This window comes from Rousettus aegyptiacus, unplaced genomic scaffold (genome assembly GCF_014176215.1).
Source record: "Rousettus aegyptiacus isolate mRouAeg1 unplaced genomic scaffold, mRouAeg1.p scaffold_m13_p_12, whole genome shotgun sequence".
NCBI classification, from domain to species: domain Eukaryota; kingdom Metazoa; phylum Chordata; class Mammalia; order Chiroptera; family Pteropodidae; genus Rousettus; species Rousettus aegyptiacus.
The window spans coordinates 82,326,724-82,350,292 of record NW_023416287.1 but is presented as its reverse complement, the minus strand read 5'-3'; the positions used below and the strand labels follow the sequence as shown (position 1 = coordinate 82,350,292).

Genomic DNA, 23,569 nt, shown 5'->3' with positions numbered 1-23,569 from the left:
ACGCCAAATAGGTGATGTCGGATATCAACTTATTCTACAGAGAAGGTAACTGAGACGCTCTGAAGTTAACCATTTGCCTGAGGTCACGTAGCTAGCTAGTAAGTGCTGTGACTGTGACACAAAGTGGCTCTAACGCCAGAGCTCATGCCTCAAGTACAACACCAAGCAATGCTCTCAACATAAAAGCTATGAGAGAGTTGATGACCTAGGCCGAATCTCCTGCTTATACATACAGAGATGCTACAAAAGGTAATATTAAGCAATTATATTCATAACAACAACAGCTAAGTTAGCAAACACTCACGAGGTACCAGTTGTCTATTTTAAGCTCATTTCAGGTATACTTTACATGTACCTATTATTTGAGACACAGAGATTGCTATAGGCTGAATGTTTATGACCCTGAAATTCATATGTTAACATCTTAATCCCCAAAGGTGATAGTATTGGTAGGTGGAGCCTTTGAGAGGGGCTTAAGTCAAGAAGATGAAATCTTTATAAACAGAATTAGTGCCTTATCAAAGAGGCTCCAGAGAGCTCCCTGAGCCTTTCCTCTAGGTGATTTAATGAGAAGTCTGCGACCTAGAAGAGGGACCTCACTTGACAATGCTGGCCCCCTGATCTCGGACTTCCAGCCTCCTGAACTGTGAACAATAAATTTCTGTTGCTTATAAGTCATCCACTCCGTGGTATTTTGTTATAGCAGCCTGAATGGACTAAGAGATAAACCTTGAATGCCTTGAAGAGTCTAATGCATTCCAAAATGTTTAAAGGCCAATTAACAATGCAACAAAAAGCAGTTCTTTGGGACTGTTTTTAAAAATATTAAAGGATTGCTTATGGAATGCCAACTCTCCAATTACAGTTCTCTCACTCTAGGTTCCTTTGCAGTAGAATCTAATGGAATGGCTGTCTCGAGAAGGGATAAAAAATGAGAAGGGCTATTTTCCTTGTCTTTAGTAGCAGAGTGGGTGGAGCTGAGAGATAAGGCCTTTCTCCTATGTCTTGCATCCAAAGGTACAAGGCATTGGGAATCCCACCTCTTCACTGGGGATGAATCCTCAGACCACTCGCCCTATTTGCTTTCAAACCTAGTTTGGAATCCTACCTCCCCAACTATGCAAATAAGACTTTTGTACACCCCAAAGGAAGTTAGCTGCCTTGAACTAGACTATGAAATGGTAAGTGGTAAATGGGGTCCCAGGACTCCAGCTAATCTGTGAAAGAATTAGGAATTTTGTTCACAACACTCAGCCTCTGAGTAAATCACCCTGCCAAACCAGAGAACTTTTTAGAATACAAGTTAAATAAGCGCGGTAACGAGAGATAGCTCGTTATGAGTAACGGGAGACCACATCTGCCTTCTAAGGGTGTCATTTCTTCACATCCATGGGAACTGTAAGCACTGGGTATTGATTCATAGGATGCCATTTCATATGTACGCAGGACAAATCCAGCTAAACAAAGTTATCTGCCCAATGGAACTCAAAAATATTTCTCAATTTAATTTTAAACGGGCCTCGATATGAAGGAAATTTAATTAGGTAAGTAATATAGAACGTAATGAAATGTCCATCAAAATTCCAAAGGTTTAAAATGTTTTCCTTTTCAGATGATGTAGTTAGAGTAGCTGAGATCTCTAGGTTAGTACAATGTCTTGAAAAGTGGGCTGAGAAAGTCAGTGTGATCACCTCTCTGAATTAAGTATGCACAAATGAGAGAAACCGAGATCCACATAAATCAGCTCAAGTAGCCCTGTGTGTAGTAGACTATTAGGGCACGGGCAAAGAAGGACAATGCAAACAAACACATGGTCAAGACAAAGCTGCCAAATATTTTTTAACGCTGCTTATGATTTTTAAAAATATGCCCAGAGGTAAAACCTGAGGTTGAAAAAAAAACAAAAACAAAAACAAATCTTAGACATTGTAAATCTTTTGATCTTTCTGATATCTCCTTCAAATTGCTTCTATGTCCATTGGCAAATGCTAAGCAAAGCGTTCACATCGTTTGGATTTTATCAGCATGGAATAACTGGGATCTGAATTGGATGGCTTACCTTCTGTAGGCAATAGATTTGGATTTTTGTTCCTTGAATGGTTGATGATTATTTCAGTGGACAAAAAAAAAAAAGTTTAAAATGAAGCCTTATTTTAAAGGCTTAGAGATACATGCGGTCACCTGATGGGGCTGGAGGGGACCGCCTAGTAGGTCGCTAGAGTGGCGTGACTGATGATCAAGGGCATTCCGTATTTACTACGGGCCAAGTATGGGGTAGGCACTGTGCTAGTGCCAAAAAGAAGGTGAAAGAGAGCAAAGCTCGGGATCCCTACCTGCTATGACCTAAAAGAGCAGCTTAGGCATGTCTACAAATAGTCATAAGACAAAGAAACATGGCTACTGTCCAGTCAGGCATAGGTTTGTTACTTGTATGTGGCATAAAATATTAAAATATTTTGAAATACTTCCATATTTCTTTTCTTTTTTGATCTTAAATGTTTTTTCTATTGAAAATGGACATTTTTTAAACATTGGTTAACACAATTGTATAATTTTCAGGTGTACATTATAATTTGGCATCTGTATATATTCCATTGTGCGTTTATCACCCAAAGTCCAGTTTCCTTCGGCTACCATATACTTGATCCCCTTCCACATTTATTTCCTATTTGTTGCCAAATTTGTTTTCCTAGCCTAACCCTACCATGGAAATGTCACGGAAGTGAGCCAAAACATGTGGCCTGAGGCAGAGCCTCCCCTCTCCCCTCAGAGGCTCCACTCGCCCTTTCCTGTACCTAGGCTCCTTGCCACGTAACCTTGCGGTGCCCTCCCTCCGTGTCTCTGGGCTCAGCCATGTCACTTGGTTTCATCAATGGACTGTTATAGGCTATGTTATTGCTTGCCCTTTCCCCTTTGCTGTCACCATGAAAAGGCCTTGCCCAGGTCCCCCAAGTGGTCCCAGGAGAGAACAGGAAACGTGGTTATAACCATAACCACCACACACGATCAAGCCAGCCAAACCACAGTGCATGGGCAATCTCAGCTAGAACCAGCCTAGGTCAGCTGAATATTGCAGATATATGAGAAAAAAAAATGCTTACTATTGAATGCCATGAGTGTTGGGGTGGTTTGTTACTCAGGAGTTATTATGGCAATGGGTAACTGATACATAGCACATAATAGGAGTTCAGTAAAATCTATACTTTTATTTCCTTTCTCTCTCCCTCCCCAACATCCAAAGCCATCTTGTCCCTCAGGTCACCATTCTAGGCCAGGGATTCTGTGGGTAAGCCCTCAAGACAGTTTAGCCTATTACCCGACAACTACTTTGTACAACTCATCTCTAATCCTTATAATCTGCTCTCCACGGTGGACGTATTCTCATTTTATAAAGGAGGAAACAGACTCAGAAAGGTTAAGTTAGGGCTAGTAAATGGCAGAGTTCAAATTAATTCCCAAGCTTGTTTGACTCCAAAGCCAAAGGCCATTCATTCTATTGACCTACCCTACCACTACCTCTGCAAGGTCAGCTCTGAGAGAGAAGGGGAGGAAGGTGTGCTTGAAGCCTCCACTCTCTTCCTAGCCGTCTAGGAGAGAGGGATCTGGTTCGAGTAACACTGTTCCAGGAATGTGCTCCAGACTTCCTCTCTCATGGGCTTGGGGCTCCTCGCCCATTTCAGATAAGGATGTTCATATCGCAGGGACTCATGGAGCTCTAAGGAGGCAGATTATAGGCTCCTGAGCTGGTGTGGCTTATGATAGAAAAGTATGTGTACTGTGGATTTTCTTCCTTTTCTCCTCCAATCCAATCACCTACCTACTTCCCACCTTGCCCTTTTAACTTACTTTCCAGAATCTGCCTATGGAAGCTTAAGTCTGAGGCTCTAGGCGCAGAACTGGTCAGAAGGGGTCAGCTCAGCAGTACTGACTCCTCCTGGTCGGACCTGATTCCTGTGGGCAGATGGTAGAGGAGGAGGCTGAGGCACTGGGCAGAAGAGAAAAAGGAGAGTGTGTGGCTTTTGCTGCCAGCCATGTTCAGGCCACGATGCCTCAGCTAGAGCAGTCTGGCCTCTGCCTGGGAGTCTAAGGCTCTTCAGAGAGGCCTCAGACCTGCTGCTCCAGCTCTGCCCAGCCCTGCCTATCTGCCTCCTTGTCACAGGAAACTTGGTTTGGCAATGCACGGCACACAAATGACAACCACTTAAGTCAATTGCTTACTGAGCATACCTAATTATCATGCAGTACAGCAATGCATTCAATTAAAGGCATCAGGAAAAAAAAGTCTGGAATGCTTTCATTTCAATACTAAATTCTGTTCATATGCACCTGGTCTTCATAGTTTGTTACTCATGTAATATGAATGTCAAAACATAACCATAAAAAAGATAATATATCTCAAGGCAATATGTAATTTCCACATAAGACATATAGCAATTTTTTTAGTGTTTCTTACTAAATTGGATAATAAAATCTGTTTTCACTCAATCATATGGATATTGTGAAGGTAAATGAGGATTTATCCACTTAAATCTTAAAAATCCAGTAAAATCAAAGGTGAAAAAAAGCTAGTTAACTTTTTTTTTTCTATTCTTAACTGCTTGTTTCAGTACTGTGAATGTAAAACTGTGTCTAACAGCCCTAAAAAATTTTGAACTACTGGGTCTCAAGAATCACAAATAACTTTATTTATATATTCATTTTCCAAAAGATAAGAAAAGGAAAAAGGATGAGGGTAAAGGTATAAATATAAGATGTTGACCTCTGGCTTTTTCCTTTACAGGTAAATTTAAGTCAATAACAATCTAAGAATTTGCAGTATATCAAGCAATGGCCATTTAAATGCAAATTAAAATGACTTAAAAAAAGAGAAACTAGTCCCTTTGATTTACTAATGTGTTTTCAGGCTCAATTTTTCTAAAGTAGGTAACAATTTTGGCTTTGGGTGGAAGCAGACAAACTTTGTTATTAATCGAACCATCCTGAATGCTGTTTTCTCCATATTAAGTGTAGTTGCATTTCTGGATAATGCAGGAATCCATTTTTGGTTATGTAAGCAAATATTTCTGTCAACAATTAAAACATTTATAGGAAAAAACTACCCCTTTTCAGAAAGGAGAGGCTAGGAAAGAATGCCAGATATAAGTATACATACACAACTCAACCCTGCCCCCAAGAATGACTAAAATTAGGAGATTTATAAAAATAGGCAGGAGTCCATCAAATGACTTACTTTTAAAAAAAAATGCCTATTATAGGTTCGTTCATGGACCAGTGACTGTGAGAGGGACACAAGAGCCATAGGAAAGGGAGACAAAGAAGGACACGGAGTGGTATAAGGCCACAGCTAAGAAGCTGCTACGTGTTTGGGAACAGATTATTGCAACTGGAGTACAGGAAAGAGAGAGAAAAGAATCAGCTGGGAGGATTTCAGAAAAGGAAGATCTGAGGTGATCAGAAGGAAAAGGACCTGGAGACAGACAAATAAGTCACTCCAGGTAGGAGAAACAATATGCAACGACATGGACATGGCAAAGAGTACAATGCATGAGCGGAAGAGCAAGGAGAGCTACCTGATTGGAGCAAGTTACCTTGGGGGACTAGAGTCATCTGGTAAATAGGTCCCTATTTTAGTGTCTAGTAGTTGTCCTATCACATCCCTTGCCTCATTGGTAATAATCTGACGCTTTGGATAAGACTTAATCCCACTTCAAGATTCCCTTTAAAATCACATACCTGCAGTATCTTAGGTTAGGAGTGAAATGACATTGATGAGACCTTGATACCACTAAATACAAAATATTGTTCCAAAATGATGTACCAAAACTGATTATTCATTCCTAAATGCCATATAATAACTCGAGGAGTAAAATAGGCAGAAACAGTGTCATATAAAAAAGAATACATATTAATTTATTCACATTTATTGGCTGCCTACTATGTGCTGTATGCAATCTCTGCTCTCATGAAACTCACAGTCTAATGGGATACGGAGCAGATGGCAGTTGCCTATCTATGTTCTATGTGCGATGGAGGACTAGTCCGAGGGGATCCCGACTTAGAAAACCAGAGAAGATTTTCTAGAGGCAAGGAAGGACATCTAAGCCAAGATCTGGAACTGAGTTCAAGGTAGTTGAGTGAGAAAAAAGTGTCTAGACCAAGCACTGGCCTGATGTGTTTGAAGAGCTGGAAGGAGTTTAGCATGTCGGGAGCACAGAGTGAATGGTGGAATGACGTGAGATGAGGCTGGAGGTGGGCAGGAGTCAGTCCATACAGGGGCCGGAATGCCCTGCTCTGGGATCTGGACTTTCTTCTGGTGGTCACAGAGAGCTAACAAAGAGTTTTAAACAAGGGTGTAATGTGGTCAGATTTGGGTTCCAGAAAAGTCACTCTGGCAGGGTTGCAAAACAGATGCGAGAAGGCAAATATGGAGAATGGGAGACCGGTCAGGAGGCTGTCAGTGACAGCCCCAACTAGGAGAGCAGCAGGGGGAATGGAGATATGTAGAAAGGTATTTAAGAGGTATAATCCACATGGTTTGTGTGGTTGTGGATGCAGAAGGTGAAAAAGTGTGAGTTGATTTCCTAGTTTCTGGCTTGAGATTCTGTGTACAAGGTGATACTATTGTAAGAGAGAAGGAATAAAAAAGAGACTCATATTTGGTGGTGGTGAGGGCGGGTAAGGAGCAAGAATATGAGTTCACATTGAGATAGGCTGAGTTTGAGGACTTTCAGGGAAGGATGTCCAGGTGCAGAAGGAAATAAGGACCTGGAGCTCAGGAGAGATATCAGGGCTGGAGAGAAACCTAGAAGTCCTCCGCAGAGAGTTGGTAAACAAAAGGATGAGCTAGATCTTCCAGGGTGAGTATTCTGAGTGGGAAAAAAAAAAATCTAGGCAAGAATACTGAGCTAGGTGAACAGAACCAGAGGAGCCGAGAAAGGAGACTGAGAAGGAGTGACTGGAATGCTGAAAAGAAAAATAAGAATTTCAGAAGTCAGGGGAAGAAAGGGAGAGGAAAGGGTGGTGAGCACTGTGTCAAACGCTGTGGAGAAGCCAAATTAAGAATCGAGAAGTGGTCACTGGATGTGGCTACAGAGACCTCGACAGATATATTGATTAGAGCAGGTTCAGTAAACAGGAGTGGCCAGAACCAGACTGCAAACGGCTGGGCCTGGGGGAGGGGGGCGGGAGGAAACAGATGACGAGCTAGAGCAACTTTTTCTAGAAGTGAAGGGAGGGAAGAGATAAAGCTAGAAGAGGTGCTGGGGGAATATTTTTTAAAAATATAGGAGAGGCTGGAGCACAAAAATAATGATGGGAAGAAGCTAATGAAGAAAAAGCAGCTACGATATGCACGGCAAAGGCTGGCATTCTTGTTTATTTTTAGAGCAAAACGTTAGGCATTTAGACACAGGAAATGATTTTTTAACGCTCTATCAGATTTGTTTTGTTTTTGGTTGGATTTCCCTCTTTCATCCAAGAGCGACTTGGAATTTAAAGATGAATTGTCACGGGGAAGAAAATCTTATTTATCACACCCTTGACTTTCTTTTAAAGGGGACACACATGTCTGTTCCCATCTCCACTCCCCTGAGAACCGCTTTAGCAATAACTTAGGCGTGAACTAAAGTTCCTTAAAATAAAGCGAAAGTTTTACATTTTAATTAGCTTTGGGAAGTCAAGGACCATTTTACTAGAAACCAAAAGGGATGTGTGTTGTGCCCAATCGTAGACCAAAAGGATCCACATGCCTTTTTTCTCTGGAATAAAAACAAATAAGCAGAACTGATTGAAAACAGCCAGTGAGAGGTCAGCACCAAATGTCAGCTCTCACCCTGGCCAGGGCCATGGGACTCTACTGTGTGGACCGGGGGAAGTGACTCAACCGTTGGCCCAAAGAAGCAGTGGAGAGGTTCTTCTTAAAGAAAAATCCATCGAGGATGACGCTCAAGAAATCAAACCCAGTGTCTAGATTTATTGGAGGTAGTGATGTACCGTACTTGGCTCTCCCTGCAACATTCTGCTCATAAAAAGTGAGAATATTGATTAATATAATGAAAGCCATGCCTTCCAACTCCAGGATTATGTAGGGTGTGACTGTCGGGGTTTGGGGTGGGGAGAGAAACATCCGTTTGTCTGTACCTGTGTGGGGGGCAACTCAACCATAAACCTTGAGAGGAAACCCTAAATTTGAAATGTGTCGAGAGCCGCAGTTGGTGACTGCAGAAGGCAGTAAGTAACATGGAGGAAAATAGTTTAGCCCCTCCCCCCCCAACAGAGGTAACGCTCTTCCTCTTCAGAAGGAAAGGATCATTTAGCATCTTTTGTCCTCTTACCGCCATCGCTTCCTCTCCCTTTGTTATCGCTGACTTCATACAGAGAACTGAAGTCACTGGGCGCAAGGGGGAAAATCTGAGGCCCTGTTCTGTCTGGGGCGCACCGAGATGTAGAGCTGGAGATGTGGATCAGGGTCCTGCCGGATTTACCCCGGTAGATCCTTCTCTGGTTGAAACGGAAACTCGCCCAGACTGTAGCCCTGGCGCGTGGCTCTCTGGGCGCTCCGTGGCGCTGTTCGTGGTGCTGAAGCTCGCGCCGAGGCGAGGAGACAGCAACCCACCCACAGGCGCTCGGCTGCCAGGGGCTGCAGGCCTGGATCGATGGGAGGCGAGTCTGGAAACAGCTGCCGCCCACAGAGGTACAGCCAGCTCCACAGTTTGGCTCCAAGTCTAGCTCGTTGGCTCCCTTCTTTGCAATTGCAAAATGGCTGGTTCACTTTTTCTCTTCTCAAGGGATTCCACAGAGCCCACCTCTGGCTTGCTGCTTTGGCATGTCTCTTTCCTGACGTCCTCCCTGCTAATGCTAATTCTCTCCCACTACCTCACTTTTATACAATATTTTACCTTTGCGGAGCACCTTACAGTTGGCACAGCCCTCACACGGCTCCATCAACTGAGCCATTTCTCCTACACACATAACCATTCCTCTTCTTTCCAAGATATTTTTGCTTTCTCTACCCCTTACCCCGCCCCCACCCCAGGCACTTTCCATCTAAACAGGGAACTATTACCTCAATGTGCGGAGTGGGTGAATCACCTCACCAACGCTGAACTGCAGATTTCCCCTTGGCAATGAATGAGAAGAGGCAGAGGTTAGAGTCTCAAAGGACCAGGAAAGAGTCCCTAAAGAAATGTCTAGGAAAATGTAGGTAGTGGTCGGAAAGACGAGGAATGGGGACCCAGATACTAGGAACAAAGCGAAGGAAGGGGCTCGGGCCTTGTGGGAGGTGCAAGGCCCACTGCAGTGAGGTGACTTCCAGCAGGTGGCGCTGGAGCTCAAGGTGCTCTCCGGGAAAGGCTTGACTGTGTTGGCTCCACCTGGAACTTTCTTTCTGCTAAATAACTACCCCCACCGCCACCCCCAACATTTGGAAGTCTTTCTTCCTCTTGACCCAAGCACTTATTCAGATTACCTTCCTGCTGAAAAGCACCGTACAGTAAATTCTATTTACTGTACAGCAGAATGATGAAGAGAGTATAAATAGAAAAGAGAGGGTCAGTGGGAAGATTTTTTTCTAGTGTTATTGATGGTACTCGGATCAAAACTGTTTAATCATCAATAATATGATTCAGCAATTGGGAAATGTAAACAAGTTGTGCAACTGCTGGCTTTGGTCAAAGCCCTGGGGTGGGGTGGGGGGCCTACGGGGTTGGGTCAAGCTTTGGGGAGGGCAATGCCAGCAGGATGCTCCTTCCCTCCCGCTAGGGCAGAGCTAGTTGTGCCTACAGCCTGACTGGTGTGACCTTTGGCTTTTGCAAAGCATACGCAGTTGGGCTGGGGTTAATGGCACTTTGCAGGGAGCTCCAATTTAGTAAACAAAAAAATGCCTTGCCCTGTTCTAATGGAGCACATTATTCCGAGGCCTAAGCCTTCACCCAGGCCCCTGCAGCTGCTCTGCAGGTCAGTGCGACCAATAAAGCAATTAGCCAATAAGAAAACTCTTCTTTCCCAAGGGGGACTAGAGGGTTTTGTTGCAGTTGCTGTGCTTTGGGTTTTTAAACAGGCCATCCAAGTTGATCTGAGCCTCTTACATCAGACTCTGGGATGAGGACAGTGAAATTGTGTTTGCTGAGTGTGATATTTTAAGGGACTGGTCCCCCTTTTCAGTACAGCCTGGAGAACTCACTGCTTCCTGTTCAATTAACCTGAACCACAGCTGAACTCTGCCCTTTGAACTCACTCAGCAGATAAATACATTAGCTCACCTAAGGAATCATTAATATTTTTCAATCACATAAAACAAACATGAGTGTCTGAACATAACCCAAGAGATAGCCAATTAGGAATAGCACATGTACCATGTTGGAGTAGGGGGAGATCGCAAATGGGTCTTATTTACAGAACAAAAAAAGGATCAAGGAAGAAATGTCAACAGTTCTGGAAAAAAAGGGGACTTTCATTTTCATATCTGCAAACATGAATACTGAGCAATATTTAGCAATTCCTATTCCATCTATCTATACTGCTCTAAAAGAAAAGCTATTCCTTACTCTTGGCCTAGTTTCTACACACTTCCATCAGAACAGAAAACTCCAAGCCTTCTCTTCTGAAGTGACTTCAGTATCCATGCTCAAATACAAAGTCCAAAATATTGCATTTATTTTCTGGGGACAATTCTGTTCCTGATTTGTTACAAATGAACGAAAATAATTTTTGTGGAAGTATTTCTGCTTTGAAGTTAACCAGCTTAACTAAAACAAGCTAATGACTTGATTGAAATAATTTGACAGTAGAAAAGGATGTTCCTGAGACATTGCTACTTTAGCATATAAACGGATTTCTTTGGTGGAAAAAAAAAAAGAGAGAGAGATGTTAAGTCATCCGTTTTGTCCTTATCCCTGCGTGTCATCTTAGGAGAATGAGAAAAACACCCCCAGCCGAATTATTATACATTTCAGTTTGATTCAATTTCACTTCCCACAATTCTGTCTCCTGACCCCTCCCCTCCTACCCTCTCTTCATTTTTGTTTGGTTTGGAGTGTGGGCTTAATGCCCAGCTATCCTAGATGAGAACACTTAAAGGAATATCACAAGCGTGAAGGGTAAATCTATTGAACGAGGGTCTTTAACTATGTGGTTTCCTTAAAGGGAAAGGTTGGATCAATAGGATCAATATGAAAGGTTTCCCTGGCCCTGCATAAAAGGGTAAGGGCTTCTCTTTTCACCGGTTTAACTTTACTCTCTGACAAATGCAAATCAATGGATCTGTGTTTACAACAGATTCCCTAACAGACTCAACTTGGGTAAAGCCCAGAGCCTTGCCCTGGGAGTGGGGTGTCCGAGCTTGCTCTTAGATGAAGCTCTAGGGCAGAGCTCCATGCTCAAGGCCCTGGGGATAGAGCAGGGAGTGAGCTGGCAATTGCTACCAGTCATCCTTAATATGGGGCTGGCTGCCCCCCTCCCTGCCACCCAGCTCCCTGATCTTGCTGCCGCTGACTGTGGCCTCTCCAAAAAGGGTAAAAAATTGAAGAAACAGGTTCCTTTCAGGGTGTTGCTACTCATCATAAATATAAAGCACAAATTCCTGGGGTCTGGTGAGCTAGTCAATCTTGTTTCCTGCCAAAATAGATCTGGGAGGCTACCTACACAGAGGAAGCTGAAATGAAATGCCTACAATTGGGGCAATACATGTATTTGAGCTCTAGCATGTTCTTTCTGCCTTTTCTTAGGCAGTAACTGGCTCTCTTAGCAATGGCAGGCAAACCACTGAAACTGTGGATTTTTTTCCCCTTAATTTTACCTTTCCCTTTAAAAATGTGATACTTCCCAGAGATTACATGACTTCAAGTCAATACCAGTTACAGAGAAATTATTTTTGTTCCTGCAGGAGAAAGTATATGTATATTTGATTACACGAGCCAAGGTCCAATGCTGATTAAATTACGGTAGAGGTGTGCTTCCAACCCAAACAAAGTCTGCTTTCTACAGAAGAGTAATGGATCTTCAAATGGCAAGAGAGATGCCAAGGTGGAATGCAGAGCCTCCCTTCCCTCTGGGACAATTTGTGTGGGACAGTTTTTCATAACAAATGTCCACAGCTTCTAGAAATCCTGCTCCTCAAGTGAGACTATTCTTGTCTGCATAGCCATAGCCTGCCTCCGTACCTTGCCTGTCTGCACCTTGTCAGGCATCAGATGGGCTGAATTACCCAATCAACTTCCTTCCTTCCCTTCCTCCCTGCCCCTACAAAAACCTATTCATGTTTTTTAGTCTTTGTCTTGAGAGAGACACGAAAATAAAAGAAGCCTTTCCCAAAGGCACGGAAGTGGGTTAGGTGGACAGACTTGGTGATGACCGGTCCCCAACCCATCTGTACCTGACTGCATAAATGCCCCCATTGGGCTTCCTCATAATGGTCTCTCTCCACCAAGAAAAGTATCCTCCTGGATGAAGCGATTTTCCCCAGGTCAGGAAAAATGAGCGGCTCTGAGAGGTCAGGGATGAACATAATCCAGATATCTTTGACGAAGTTTAATACCCAGGGTGCCTCAATATTCACCCTTTCCCCCAGGGCCCATTATCCAGGCGAATATTTCTATTTATTCCCTCATTTCCCTTCCTTTGGCAGGAACCCAGAAACTAAATCTCTCTGCTTCTCCTTTAAGGCTTTCGTTCCTCCAGGGATTCCTCTACATGACATCATTTTTCCTGAACACAGTGTCTGCCAACACCAGTCACTAGCCATAGGGTGGTGGGGCCCAGTACTTTCTTCCTAGGAACTCTTCGACCCCATTCCTGTGATATTCCTTAAGGAGAAGCTTCTATCAATTAGAAAACCAAGAGGCCAAGAGGCAGCCCCGTAAAATGAAGTTCTGGGTTGAAGACAGCAGAAGTTGGTTCTCAATCTCTCAGGATTCAGGCCTGGAGCTCAGGAAGGTCACCCTCCCACCCCCCCGGGCCCTGTTGCCTCTAGGAAGATCTGGCTCAAAAGGAGAAGGGGGCAGCTTTCCTCTTAGAAATAGAGAATCTGGGGGAATCAGTTTCTTCTCTGTCTTACCCTGACCATTCACCAGGAATCCCACCCTTTTTGGGGATTCTAGGATGGGGGTAGGGGAGAGTCTAAGACTCTACCCTCCAAAAACCGACCTGCGCCTCCAGAACATGGGGCCCTTCATGTGGGGCGTGTGGAGAGGGGCTAGTTGTGTTCCTAACCAGAAGGAAACCAGGCGCCATCCTTAGTTTCTGAATCTGATCACTGAGCACTTGACTGTGTTCGCTGGAGATTTCGGGAGGGAATAACACAGTTCTAACTAGGAATCAAGGAACTACATCAAAGCTCTCTTCTTTAAGGAATGCCACTGGTAGGAAGATGGCCCCCATCTGGAGAGGACAGAAAAAAATACGGCTGACCCGTTGCCATACATCAAAGCCGAACACTGCAAGATTCCTCCCCCAACCCGTCTCTTCCTCGCCTTTCTCATTTGTTCTTGGAGAAGGAAGGAACATATTCTTTTCCTTCCAGATGGAGACCTTCTCCGGAAGGAAAATCTTAGCTTTCTCCAACTGGAGGAGTTACCATTTCAGAAAACAACTCAGCGCTCATCTCGCCGTCACCACCATCCCAACTCTCGCAGTCTTGCCAGTCAAAGTCACCTCCGTGTTCCTTGTGGACGAATGAGCCACCACTGGGCAAGAGAAGCGGCTGGCAGAGTGTGGAGGTCTCCTCCACGTGTAGGAAGGAGGAGTTGAGAAGTCCTCTCTTTTCCACTGGGTGCTGGTGACTCAGAGAAAGCCTCCTACCTGGTTAGCCACCAGCAGCAGGGCTCAGAGGGGACGTTCTCTCCAGCTGCGGGAGGGGAAGGTGGCGGTGGTGGGCCTCCCAGTCTGGTTTTCTAACCTTCCGTCCCCAGCCAGGGGAGCAAACAAGATTCTTCCCTGGTTGGCCTAATTAGCCTGGAGCAGAGCAGACAATCTCAGGGATGTCATTGGGACACATTTAATTTTCCAACTACTGCATCTGCGTAGAAAGTCTTTGGGAACTTTTAATGCAATGGTTTCTCTCTCTTTTAATGAGAACAGAGAAGGAAGGATCTGCGGATAAACAAGCTGTGCAGTTAGCAAGCAACCTTAAAGACGTCATTTCTGAAGTTTCGCTTGGCGGTTCTCGCATATCGAAAGGGTGACCGAATTTCCTGGTTTCGATGGAGGAAAGTTGCTCCGGGCCCTCCTAAACCAGATGTGGGCCATGCGGCGCCGGGGGCGACGGCTCCTCAAGGATGAGAGGGCTGGGAGGATGCAGGCGCCAGCCTGCGCAATGCCTGCTCTGACCCCGCCACCCGCAGAGCCCGCGGCGGGGAGCGCAGAAAGCGGTGGACATGTGCGCAGGGGGCTGGGAAAGAGCGCAGGTGGGCCAGCAAGAGTGAGCCTCGGGTAGAAAGGGGCGGGCTGAGGCCGGGCTGCGGAGGCGGGGCAGCCAGACCAGAGACCCACCCGGAGCTGTGCATACGGCGCAGGGAAAGCGCCGGGAGCCATGGCGCTGGCGAGCGCTCTGCTGGGAAGAGAGCGCCGTGGGGCCTTACTGGAAACATGCCGGATCAGGTTCCAGATCAATGAAATCTGGGTCCACACGTTTACGTTATTGTAGCCAGCATTAATGCTCTTTTAATCTTCTAAACATTATCAGCATCGATCTCCCTCCATATACACATTTGTTTGAGAAAGTGACATAACCACATGGTGGAAAGCCTGGAATAAAAAAATAAGTGCGCAGCGTCTCCCGTCGAGGGCGTCCGCGGCGACTTCTGGCGCGGGGCTTCACTTCCCTCCCGGGTGTCCCGCCTCCTCGGTCCGCTCCCGCCCACCGGAATGCGCGTTCGGAAGGTGTTCTCTAGGCACCGGGGCTTGACCAAGCAAGGACGGCAGCGAGCTTTTCAGTCGTTTAATCCCATAAGCGGGCAGGCGAAAAGGTCGTGTTTTCCGTACCAACATCAGCAGCACCCAGCCTCTCGGCCCAGATCCCGAACTAAACTGCCAGAGAGACGGACCGAGCTGGGCTGGAAGCCGGACCAACGGGAGGGGCGGTGGAGTGGGGGGCTCTGCAAATGAGGTTCCCACCTCCATCCCCGGTTTTAAGAGGTGTAGATCGGTCTGCATAGCCTAAAACATCCCCCCCCCCCAAAGAAGACACGCACTCGTGGGTGCCTCTGGCAGGAGCCTCTAGGCACTGCCCCATCATGCTCCTCCGCGTGTGCGGGCGGCAGGTGGCTCCAGCGACACCTTCGCAGGTTAGTTAAGGGATCACCGCTGCCCGAACAGAGTTGGTTCCGGATTCGAGGCTAGGAGTTGCTGCCTGAAGAGGGCCACGCGCCTGTGCCACGAGTAGACTGTCCTGGGAGCCCAGGTTACAAGAGATGTTGCTGCGGGCCCTGTCTTAAGGGCGCTGGGCGACACCACTCCCGCACTGAGGCTTTCATTTTGCTCCGAGGGGGCACCAGTTCTGGTTCTTGCCTGGGTTCTCTGCCTCCTTGTTCGTTTTTGTGCTTGGTTCAGAGGCTTCTTGAGCTCAAAGCCGGAGAGTGTCGGTGCACGAACCTCCCAGGCTTTGTCTTCGAAGCTTCTTGCCCAGTTGATAAAGTACTGCCCTGGAGGACTGGGCCTTGGGAAAGCACCCACGAGGCCCAGCTGGGTGTGGCTGCAACCATTTGCTGCTCTTGCCACCCTTTCCCAACCAAACGATGTGCTCGGGTCCATTTTCCTGAAATCTAATGCTGGAGATATCTGAGTCTTCCGGATTTCTCCCTTCCCCTTGAAATGCCACCCTGGGCTATGGATACACCAAGGAGGTGGGCAGGGAGGAGAAGGATCTGCTTCTGTTGTGACAGGGTGTACTTCACCTAAACGTGAGGTTTGCTGGCACTGGCTCACATCAGTTATCTTAATTCCGTTTGGGCCTCTGGCAACACCCAGAGGGACCCAAAATTTGAAAGAGAAATGTAAACAAGAGGTCAGGGGGGCTAGAGGGAGAGGGGGAGGAGGGAAGGCCAGATCCGGGCCACATGGGAGTGGGGGGAGGCCGGCTCTGAGAGGCTTGAGGCTGGGAGGCCCGTGCAGCCCGCCCTGTGGAGCCACTGGGCTTGTTTAACTCTGGGAGCCCAACGGTGTGGGCCTTCAGCAGCGTCCGGCGGGGATTCCAATCGATACTCCTGCCAGAGAAGGCCTCCGCTTTTCTTCTCCATTTGCTCCTGTCCCCTAGCGCTCCTGAGCACATAATACCTACTTACCAGCCTCAGCTTCTGTGTCATGTCTGAAGAGACTGATCTACTGACCCCAAACTGAAAGGCCTTCCATGTAATAATAACCACTCAACACACTTGTAGTTGCTGATAAAATGGCCAGATAAAAAGGCTAAAGCTCTTGTCCCTTTTCAACTTGGGGTAATAAAACACGCACATTTGAATGCTCAAGCAAACTGAGGTCCTCATCAGGAATTCCCCACTCTCTGAAAGAGGCTTTCAGTCTCTCCAGGAGGAGGTTTCAGAGCTCATCTTCGAAAAGCCCCCTGTATCAGTGGCCCGCCCGAGTCTTCCTGGGCTTCCCCCTCCCCCGCCCCGTGGGTGGTGGGATTGGGGAACCCCCTGGGATGCCACACAACTCCTCATCCCAGCAATGCTTGGGGTGGTTGTAAAAGCTGAGATGCGCTAGCATCACTTTCACATATAGAGACAGGAAAGCACTTACAAAAAAAAAAAAAAAGCTCTGTCCTTTGCTGGACAGGCGTGAGGGGGCGGCAGCGCTCTGAGATGGGCTGGAGTAGAATAGCTGTCATCCAGCCTTTAACTGTACCCCCCAAAAGACCAGCTGCCAAGTTCCTCTGGCCACCAGCGCCCAGGAAGCTGCCACGTGCTAGAGCTGCCCCAGAGGGACTTGAGGAGAGAGGAGGACTAAGACCAAAAGGTATAGAGCACTATTAGGAATAGTTCCTACTCCTCGTCTATTTCTCACCTCTGCTCTATTCATTGGTTAACCTTTGGTAGGAACCAAGAGCTAATCAGAGAAAAAGGTAGAAGAGTCAGCTAAAGGAGAAAGATAAAGTCGATTTTTAAATCTAAGCAAAAAGTACTTAGAGTTCACTAATTTTGAGACTCTCTTTGGGGGAAAAGCTAGTTTTCTTTACCTTCTCAGGTCAACACTGCAGGGCAATTGGAGGTAGGAATTCTCCAACAGCCGGCAAAGGCTGAGGTGGTCAGAACCGAAACGCGCCCTCCCCTAGCCATGGTGAACACGCTGTCTGTCACACCCAGCAACCTCGACCGGAGGTCGTAGTGTGCACCACATAAGCCATGCTCAGCGGAGCGAGGAAAGCCCCGGGGCGCGGGAGAGGAAGCCTGAGCTCTCTGCTCCGGAAGCATGTTGTGTGCAGCTGGCTCGGAACCGCACGCGTCCCCCTGTCCGCACCGATGTAAACCACTGCCATCATGACTTGTCCCCAAGATGTCCCGCCGATCCCGAGAGATCGCCCCAGTCCGAGAGAAGTGCTCATCTGGGTTTGCAGTAGGGTAGTGTGTGTCCATCCTAATGGAGTACCTGGACACTTTACCCCTCTGGGTCCGCGGCTCTATCCTGGGGGCAGCGAAATTGCCACGCGCACGGCGCTAGGTCGGTGCGCACAAAAGCGCGCAACTGCGTGCCAGTCGCAGCCACTGCCGCGTTTTTCTCTACCGCTCCCACCGCCCACTCTGGAGGTGTCCGGGCTCATAGAACAATAGAGGGCTGTACCTCGCAGCTCGGCCGCTAGAGGAGGCACAAAGAGCCCAGCCGGCTCCAGAACAATGTAACCAGCTCGTCAATTCATCCCCTCCCGCCGGTCGCCGGCCCTCCCAGCCGCCGCGCTACGCATACAATCGGCGTCTGCTTAATGCAAAGGCGGAGCCTGTAGCCCGCGGCCAAGATGCATTAACTAACCTGCATCTTAATTTCTCAGCTCCTCTTCTCGCAGGCTCCTAGCTTCACTCTGAGCCCAGCCAAACCTCGGGAAATTACAGCAAACGCTAAGACCGGGACAAGGTTGGCTGGCGAGTGAGGAACGGCGCTCTTCATTCTTAGTTTCTCTTCCCCTGTCCTCCCAGAGGTGAATGTGGCAATCCCAACCTTCGTCCTTGCACCCTCCCCTAGCTGCGGGCAGTGATACGGAAGCTGGCCCAAGCCGGCTCTTTAGGTCAGAAAGTCCCCACGCCAACACCAAGGGCTCGGGAAGGAAGCGCTCGGGAAGGAAGCGCGGTTACAGTCTGGCCACCCGTTCCGCGCGCGGCCAAGTCTGTGACTCCTGCCAACGATCAAATAAGTTTGCCTAATATGGTGGGTAGGAAAACAGAGAGATTTTTCCTTTACGAAGAGCAAAGCCCCTGGGCTGCCTTCATTTAGTGAGACCAGGCAGTTCTGGAAAACCGAAATGTATTGTCTAAACAAGAGTTCAAGTGCACATGGTTTTGAATAAGGAAGGGCAATTCCTGGTCTCTGTGAGTCCTGGAAAGAGAGGCCTCCTAGCCGCGGCACCCCCATCCCGCCTCCAAAAGAGAGGGCAAAGTTGGCACGTTGAGGGGAGGGGTAATGAAACGTATGTGTTTGGGGGAAGGGTGTCAGTCAATGAAAGCTAGCAGACAAGAGAAGAAAAAAGAAAAATGAAGTAAGGAAGAGGGCGGAAAGGAAATAAAAGAAGAAATAAAGTCGAGAAGAAATAGGAAGTGGGAAGAAAGCAGGAGGAACCTAGAGAAGTGCTAGGCGCACTGCCGCGGAGCCCCAAGAGGCCCGGAAACCTCTTCCCAGCCCGGCCCCGGGCGACCCTCCGGGCTTACCTGCCAAGCGTAAGGCGGACATGCGCTGGAACTCGGGCTCCTGCAGCCACTTCCACATCCTGCGGAAGGTCTCCCTGCCAGATTTGAGTTTACTCCACGGTTTTGGGTTCCGGAGCAGGTCGGAGAGAGTCCCCTGAGACCGGCACAGCACCCTCTGCGCGAAAATCGCCTGCGGGATGCTGTAGCGCTTCAGCTCGGCGGTGATGCGCTGGGCCACTTCTTTGGTGTTGATCTCCTCCAGCTGGCCGGATGTGGCCACCTGCGAGCCCGACGAGGACGAGGGGGGCCGCTCGCGGCTGGGCGCCAGCACCGGCCCGTGGGACTGAGTGTGGCCTGGGTGGTGCAGGCCGTTGAGGTGCGACATCATGGCCGCGGGCGGGGTGCCCAGGCCGCGGGACAGGTGCTGCTCACCGCGGGTCAGCATGGCAGTGTGGTGCGCGTCGAAGTTGGGGCTGAGCATTTTGTCGTGGCCCGGCGGCCCGTAGTTGGGCAGGCTCTGCTGAGCGTTGTGGAGGCCACCCAGCCCGTTGCCCAGCGGCGTGGCGGCCAGCGGGGACAGGCTCTGGCTCATGCCCGGCATCTCCTTGTAGGGGCTGTAGAGGTTGTTCATGGCCGGGAGCCCGCGCTCGTCGCGCATGAGGGTGAAGCTGCCGCTGACGTTGCCCGACAAGCGCTGGTGGTGGTGGTGGTGGTGGTGGTGCGGATGGTGGTGGGGGTGCGGGTGGTGGAACTTGTCCGACACGGTAGAGATGGGCGGCAGAGGTTGGAGAGGTGTCAGCGTGGTATAGGTGTTGCTCATGCCCATGCCGGGCGGGGACGAGTCGCAGGACATGCTCATGGCGTGATGGAGCGGGATGGAGAGCTCGGGCCGGTAGTCGCTGCCGTCCAGGATCGAGGCCATGCTAGTGACCATGGCCGAACGCGACGCCGCCGCCGCTGCCGCCGCCGCCGTGCCCAGCTCCTGGTGCGCTGCCGGAGGCGGCGGCGGCGGCGGCGGGCCCCGCAGCGAGCCAGCAGCGCCGCGGCCCGCGTGGTGGGGGCTGGGGCTGGCCAGCAGCTCCTGCTCATGGCCGGGGCCCCCGCCGCCGCCCCCGCCGCCCCCGCCGCCGCCCCCACCGCTGCCGCCGCCGGCCGGCCCGTGCAAAGTGCCCAGACTTTCCATTGTCAGCTCCGGGTTCATGGCGCAGCCTTCTAGTTCTTTGGTGAGGCATCGATAGGCGGTGTAGGCAGCCTTCATTCAGTCCATCGGGGCACGGGGGTGGCGGGGGCGGCGGGGGCGGCCGACGGGCTGGCAAGGCGCGCGTGGCGGAGCTGGGACGCGGGAGCAGGGGAGGGCGCGTGAGTGCGTGAGTGTGTGGAGGGGGAGCGTGCGTGCGGGTGTGCGCCCCGGGCTGCGGGCGCGCCCGGGGTGGGGGCGGGGTGGGGGCGGACAGGGCGTGCGTGCGGGAGAGGAGAGGGGGCGGGAGGGAGGGAGGGAATCACCGAGCCCCGCCGCTCTGGCCGGCGCGCTGCCTCGCCATGTCCCAACCCGCTCCGGCGCCGACGTCTTCTGTTTGGGTGAGCGGGAGCTGTCCAGAAGGGCTCTGCTTCTGGCCGGGGCAGCCAACCTACCCTCCCGGCCTCGGGGCGGGGCAGCGCCCGATGAGCGCCTGGAACAGCCACTCCGAGGCCGCGACTGGCTTGGGGGGCGGGCCTCCAGAGCACAACTGCCAATGGCTTGGGAGGGGGCGGGGATGCGCGTTTCATGTTTGGCTGACGGCTCTGTGTCTTTTTTTTCCTCCTATGGCACTGGAATCAAACGTCAAGGAGAAGGAGGGAGGAAGAGGGAAGAAGGGGTAGTGGGGTGAGATGAGAGAGTCGAGTACGAGTGAGGAACAGAAATTATGTTAAAGATGCTGCGCCGTGTCCTTCCTGAGCAGCAGAAATCTGGGGAAAAGGACATCGCTTCAGTTCTCTTCGCTTCACCTCAAAGCTTTTCTCGAGGCCAGGAAGCGGGGAGGAAAAGACTCCGCTACAAGCCGGTGTAAAAACAAGCATACGTCCCCCAGTAAGCCACCTCCCAAGCGTCCCTAGCTGGGACCCAGCAGTTTAATCTTTTGAAATGCAGGAGCTAATGTGTTCTAATGCAGCGTAAATTCCCGAGACCCGGGCGTGCGTAATGTACCCGGCGAAAGGAACTCCAGCGCCCTCGCCTCCTGCGAGCGGCGGCCGATGGACGCAAGCCCACAGGCGGCGCGGGCCGCGGTAATGCATGCAAAGTTAATACAATAACATCATTTAATTACCCGGCGAAACCATGAATCTCCCAGTTATGAGGCTTCAGAAGGGCCCTGGTAGATTGCAAAACAAAACTAGAACTCTAGAAGCTGCGGTTTCAAGGCGACCAAACCATTAGAGAGACTCGGAAAGAAGTGGCACGGTGGTGGTTTGGGTGGAGGGGTTGCGGGAGGATTTTTGCCGATGCTTACGGTGAGCAAACTTCTCATGGGGGAAGGGAGTATGTAAATTGTCTGGGAGTACACCCGCGGTTACACACACACACACACACACACACACACACACACACACACACACACATACACGCGCGCGCGCTCGCGGGCGCGCGCGCCTGCTTCTCTCGAAACTCTAGGGAGGAACGCCCCAGGTTACAGCGGTGGGTGGATACCAGTAGCCTTGGCCGAAATCTGTATATCCGAACCTTGTTTCTGAGACGAGCAGAGCCCCGGCGAGTTCTAGAACTCTCGCAAGCCTGCAGCTTTAAAAAGTACACCTTTTACCTAGAATTTCCGTTGTTTAGTAACCCCGGGTGGGGGACTGGGAATGGAGCGGGTAAGGGGGGAAGTGAAGATTTCTATAGCCCGGGCAGGGGTGGAGAAGTAGGCTTAAGACCGAGAGCCACCTGACGTTGAAAACCTTCAAAGTAACAGATTCTTCCAAAGCAGGTTGTGCTCGGTTTGCCTCCGAAGATTCAAGCTAGCTGAGGTTGCGCAGATGTTGCCTTTGTTTAAAGAGACAGTAATTAAGGACAGGGTGGACATAAGTTTGAGAAGCGTGACCTATTTTCTTTTGATCAGCTGTCAAAAGAAGAGCAGGGGGTCTCCTTAAGACAGCCCCTCCAACCACTTCCAGCTGTTAGAGAAAACTTGATAAGAAAACAAGGACATAGCCTGGAATATCGTATGTGCCTTCCTGGCCTGGAGAACGGTTTGGAAAACAGTTCTGCGTCTCGGTGACCTTTTACCGATCCCCTCCTCTCTTCTAGCTAAAGAACCCCCAAAACCCACTCCTCCAACATCATCCTGCCACATAAAATGTACAGGGACGTTATTCATAGGTCAACTATTGAGCTCTGGACAATACCTTGCCAATTATTCTTTCAAATAGCTGCTTCTCTGTGATATCAAAGCCTGAGTAAGAAAGTGGATGATCCTCCGCATTGCTAAACATATCACATCTTTACCTTATGACACTAGACAGGCAAAATAACTCAGTTTTGTTTCTCTGCTTTTCCTCTCCCCCTCACCCTCTCCTGCTGTCCTCTCTTTCCAATCCTCACCTTATATATAATGGCTAAACACGGAATCATTTGAAACACTTAATTTTGAAACACAACCCAAATTGAACAAAAGTTTACCAGAGTGCAAACTCCTGTTGGTACAGGAGTGCTCAGACTGAAATAGGGCAGCAGAGGAGCAGAGCTGGGGAGAATCCATCTGGTGTGCCTCAGTGCTGAATGCACCCTCCTCCACACTTGCTCAGGGAGTATCTTGTGCCCCCAGGCTGGGACATGGATAGGCATTGTTTTATACAGAAACGTAAATATACAAATTTCCATTTAAATAATAATTCTTCAAAATGATAAACTCATTTACCATGCTACTAAGATAAATCCGCTCCTGGGAATTGCATTTCGGTGTGCCTGGGAGCGGTCACGTGCTGGCAGTTGAAAGGTGAGTTGCATATTCTCGCTGCCTAGCTCCCTCCCTTCCTTCCTCCTCCCTCCCTCCCTCTTCCCTCTCTCCTACCATCCCTCCCCCTTCCCTCGATCAATATTCGCGATCTCAGGGAAATCATGAAATAGTATTGGTTTCTTTGTGTATAATTTTATTGGGCTAGATTAAAGCAGATTTTTCACGGTTTTTTTAGTAGTGGTTTAAGGTTTTATATTTCAACCCAAAACCCACGTAAAAGGAAAATTAATGTGCTCTTTTAGTCAGCATCCCAATTTTTACTGAATTAGTTTTGCATGTTCTTTCTCTTTCTACAAAGGAAAAATATTTATTTTCTACTTTAAGATAATTTTAAGAATGTCGGTATTAATAAGATTTTGAAATGTTTTGAAATCTCTTTGATGTTTCTTTCTCTATAGTTTTTTAAATTAAAATGAAGAGTTGCTTTCTAACTGTGCCTTATTCAGCACACATACTCTAACCTTCATGAGTTCTGTAACTCAGAATTTTTTCTTTTAATTTGAAGTTACACTCCTCAGCATTTGATGCACAAGGAGACCATATAGAAATGTGGTAGCGACAGTGCTAGTTCATGGCTGTCAGAATTTGGACAAACAGTTGCACCAGCCATTAATATCAGGAGCAGAATATCCATTTCTTAGCGTGCCACATCCACAGGTTTGATTTTTTTCCAAGGTCAGGCACTTAAATGGATCAAAAGAAGCATGTAAATACAATACAGCTTTGATGACAAATGTAAGTTACTGTACTTAC

General features: G+C 48.7%; 1 protein-coding gene across 2 annotated transcripts in view; it reads right to left on the bottom strand.

Moving 5' to 3' along the window:
* Window positions 1-20,163, bottom strand: part of ONECUT2 (one cut homeobox 2) — a 51,080-nt gene extending 30,917 nt beyond the window's left edge. For both annotated transcript variants that reach the window (XR_004953740.1, XM_016129184.2), the window contains exon 1: window positions 18,846-20,163. Coding sequence is in view for 1 of the 2 variants with exons in the window: in XM_016129184.2 (XP_015984670.2) it covers window positions 18,846-20,082 (1,237 nt within the window). In the remaining variant the exon portion in view is untranslated. The remainder of the gene's footprint in view (window positions 1-18,845) is intronic.
* Window positions 20,164-23,569: the final 3,406 nt, after the last annotated feature.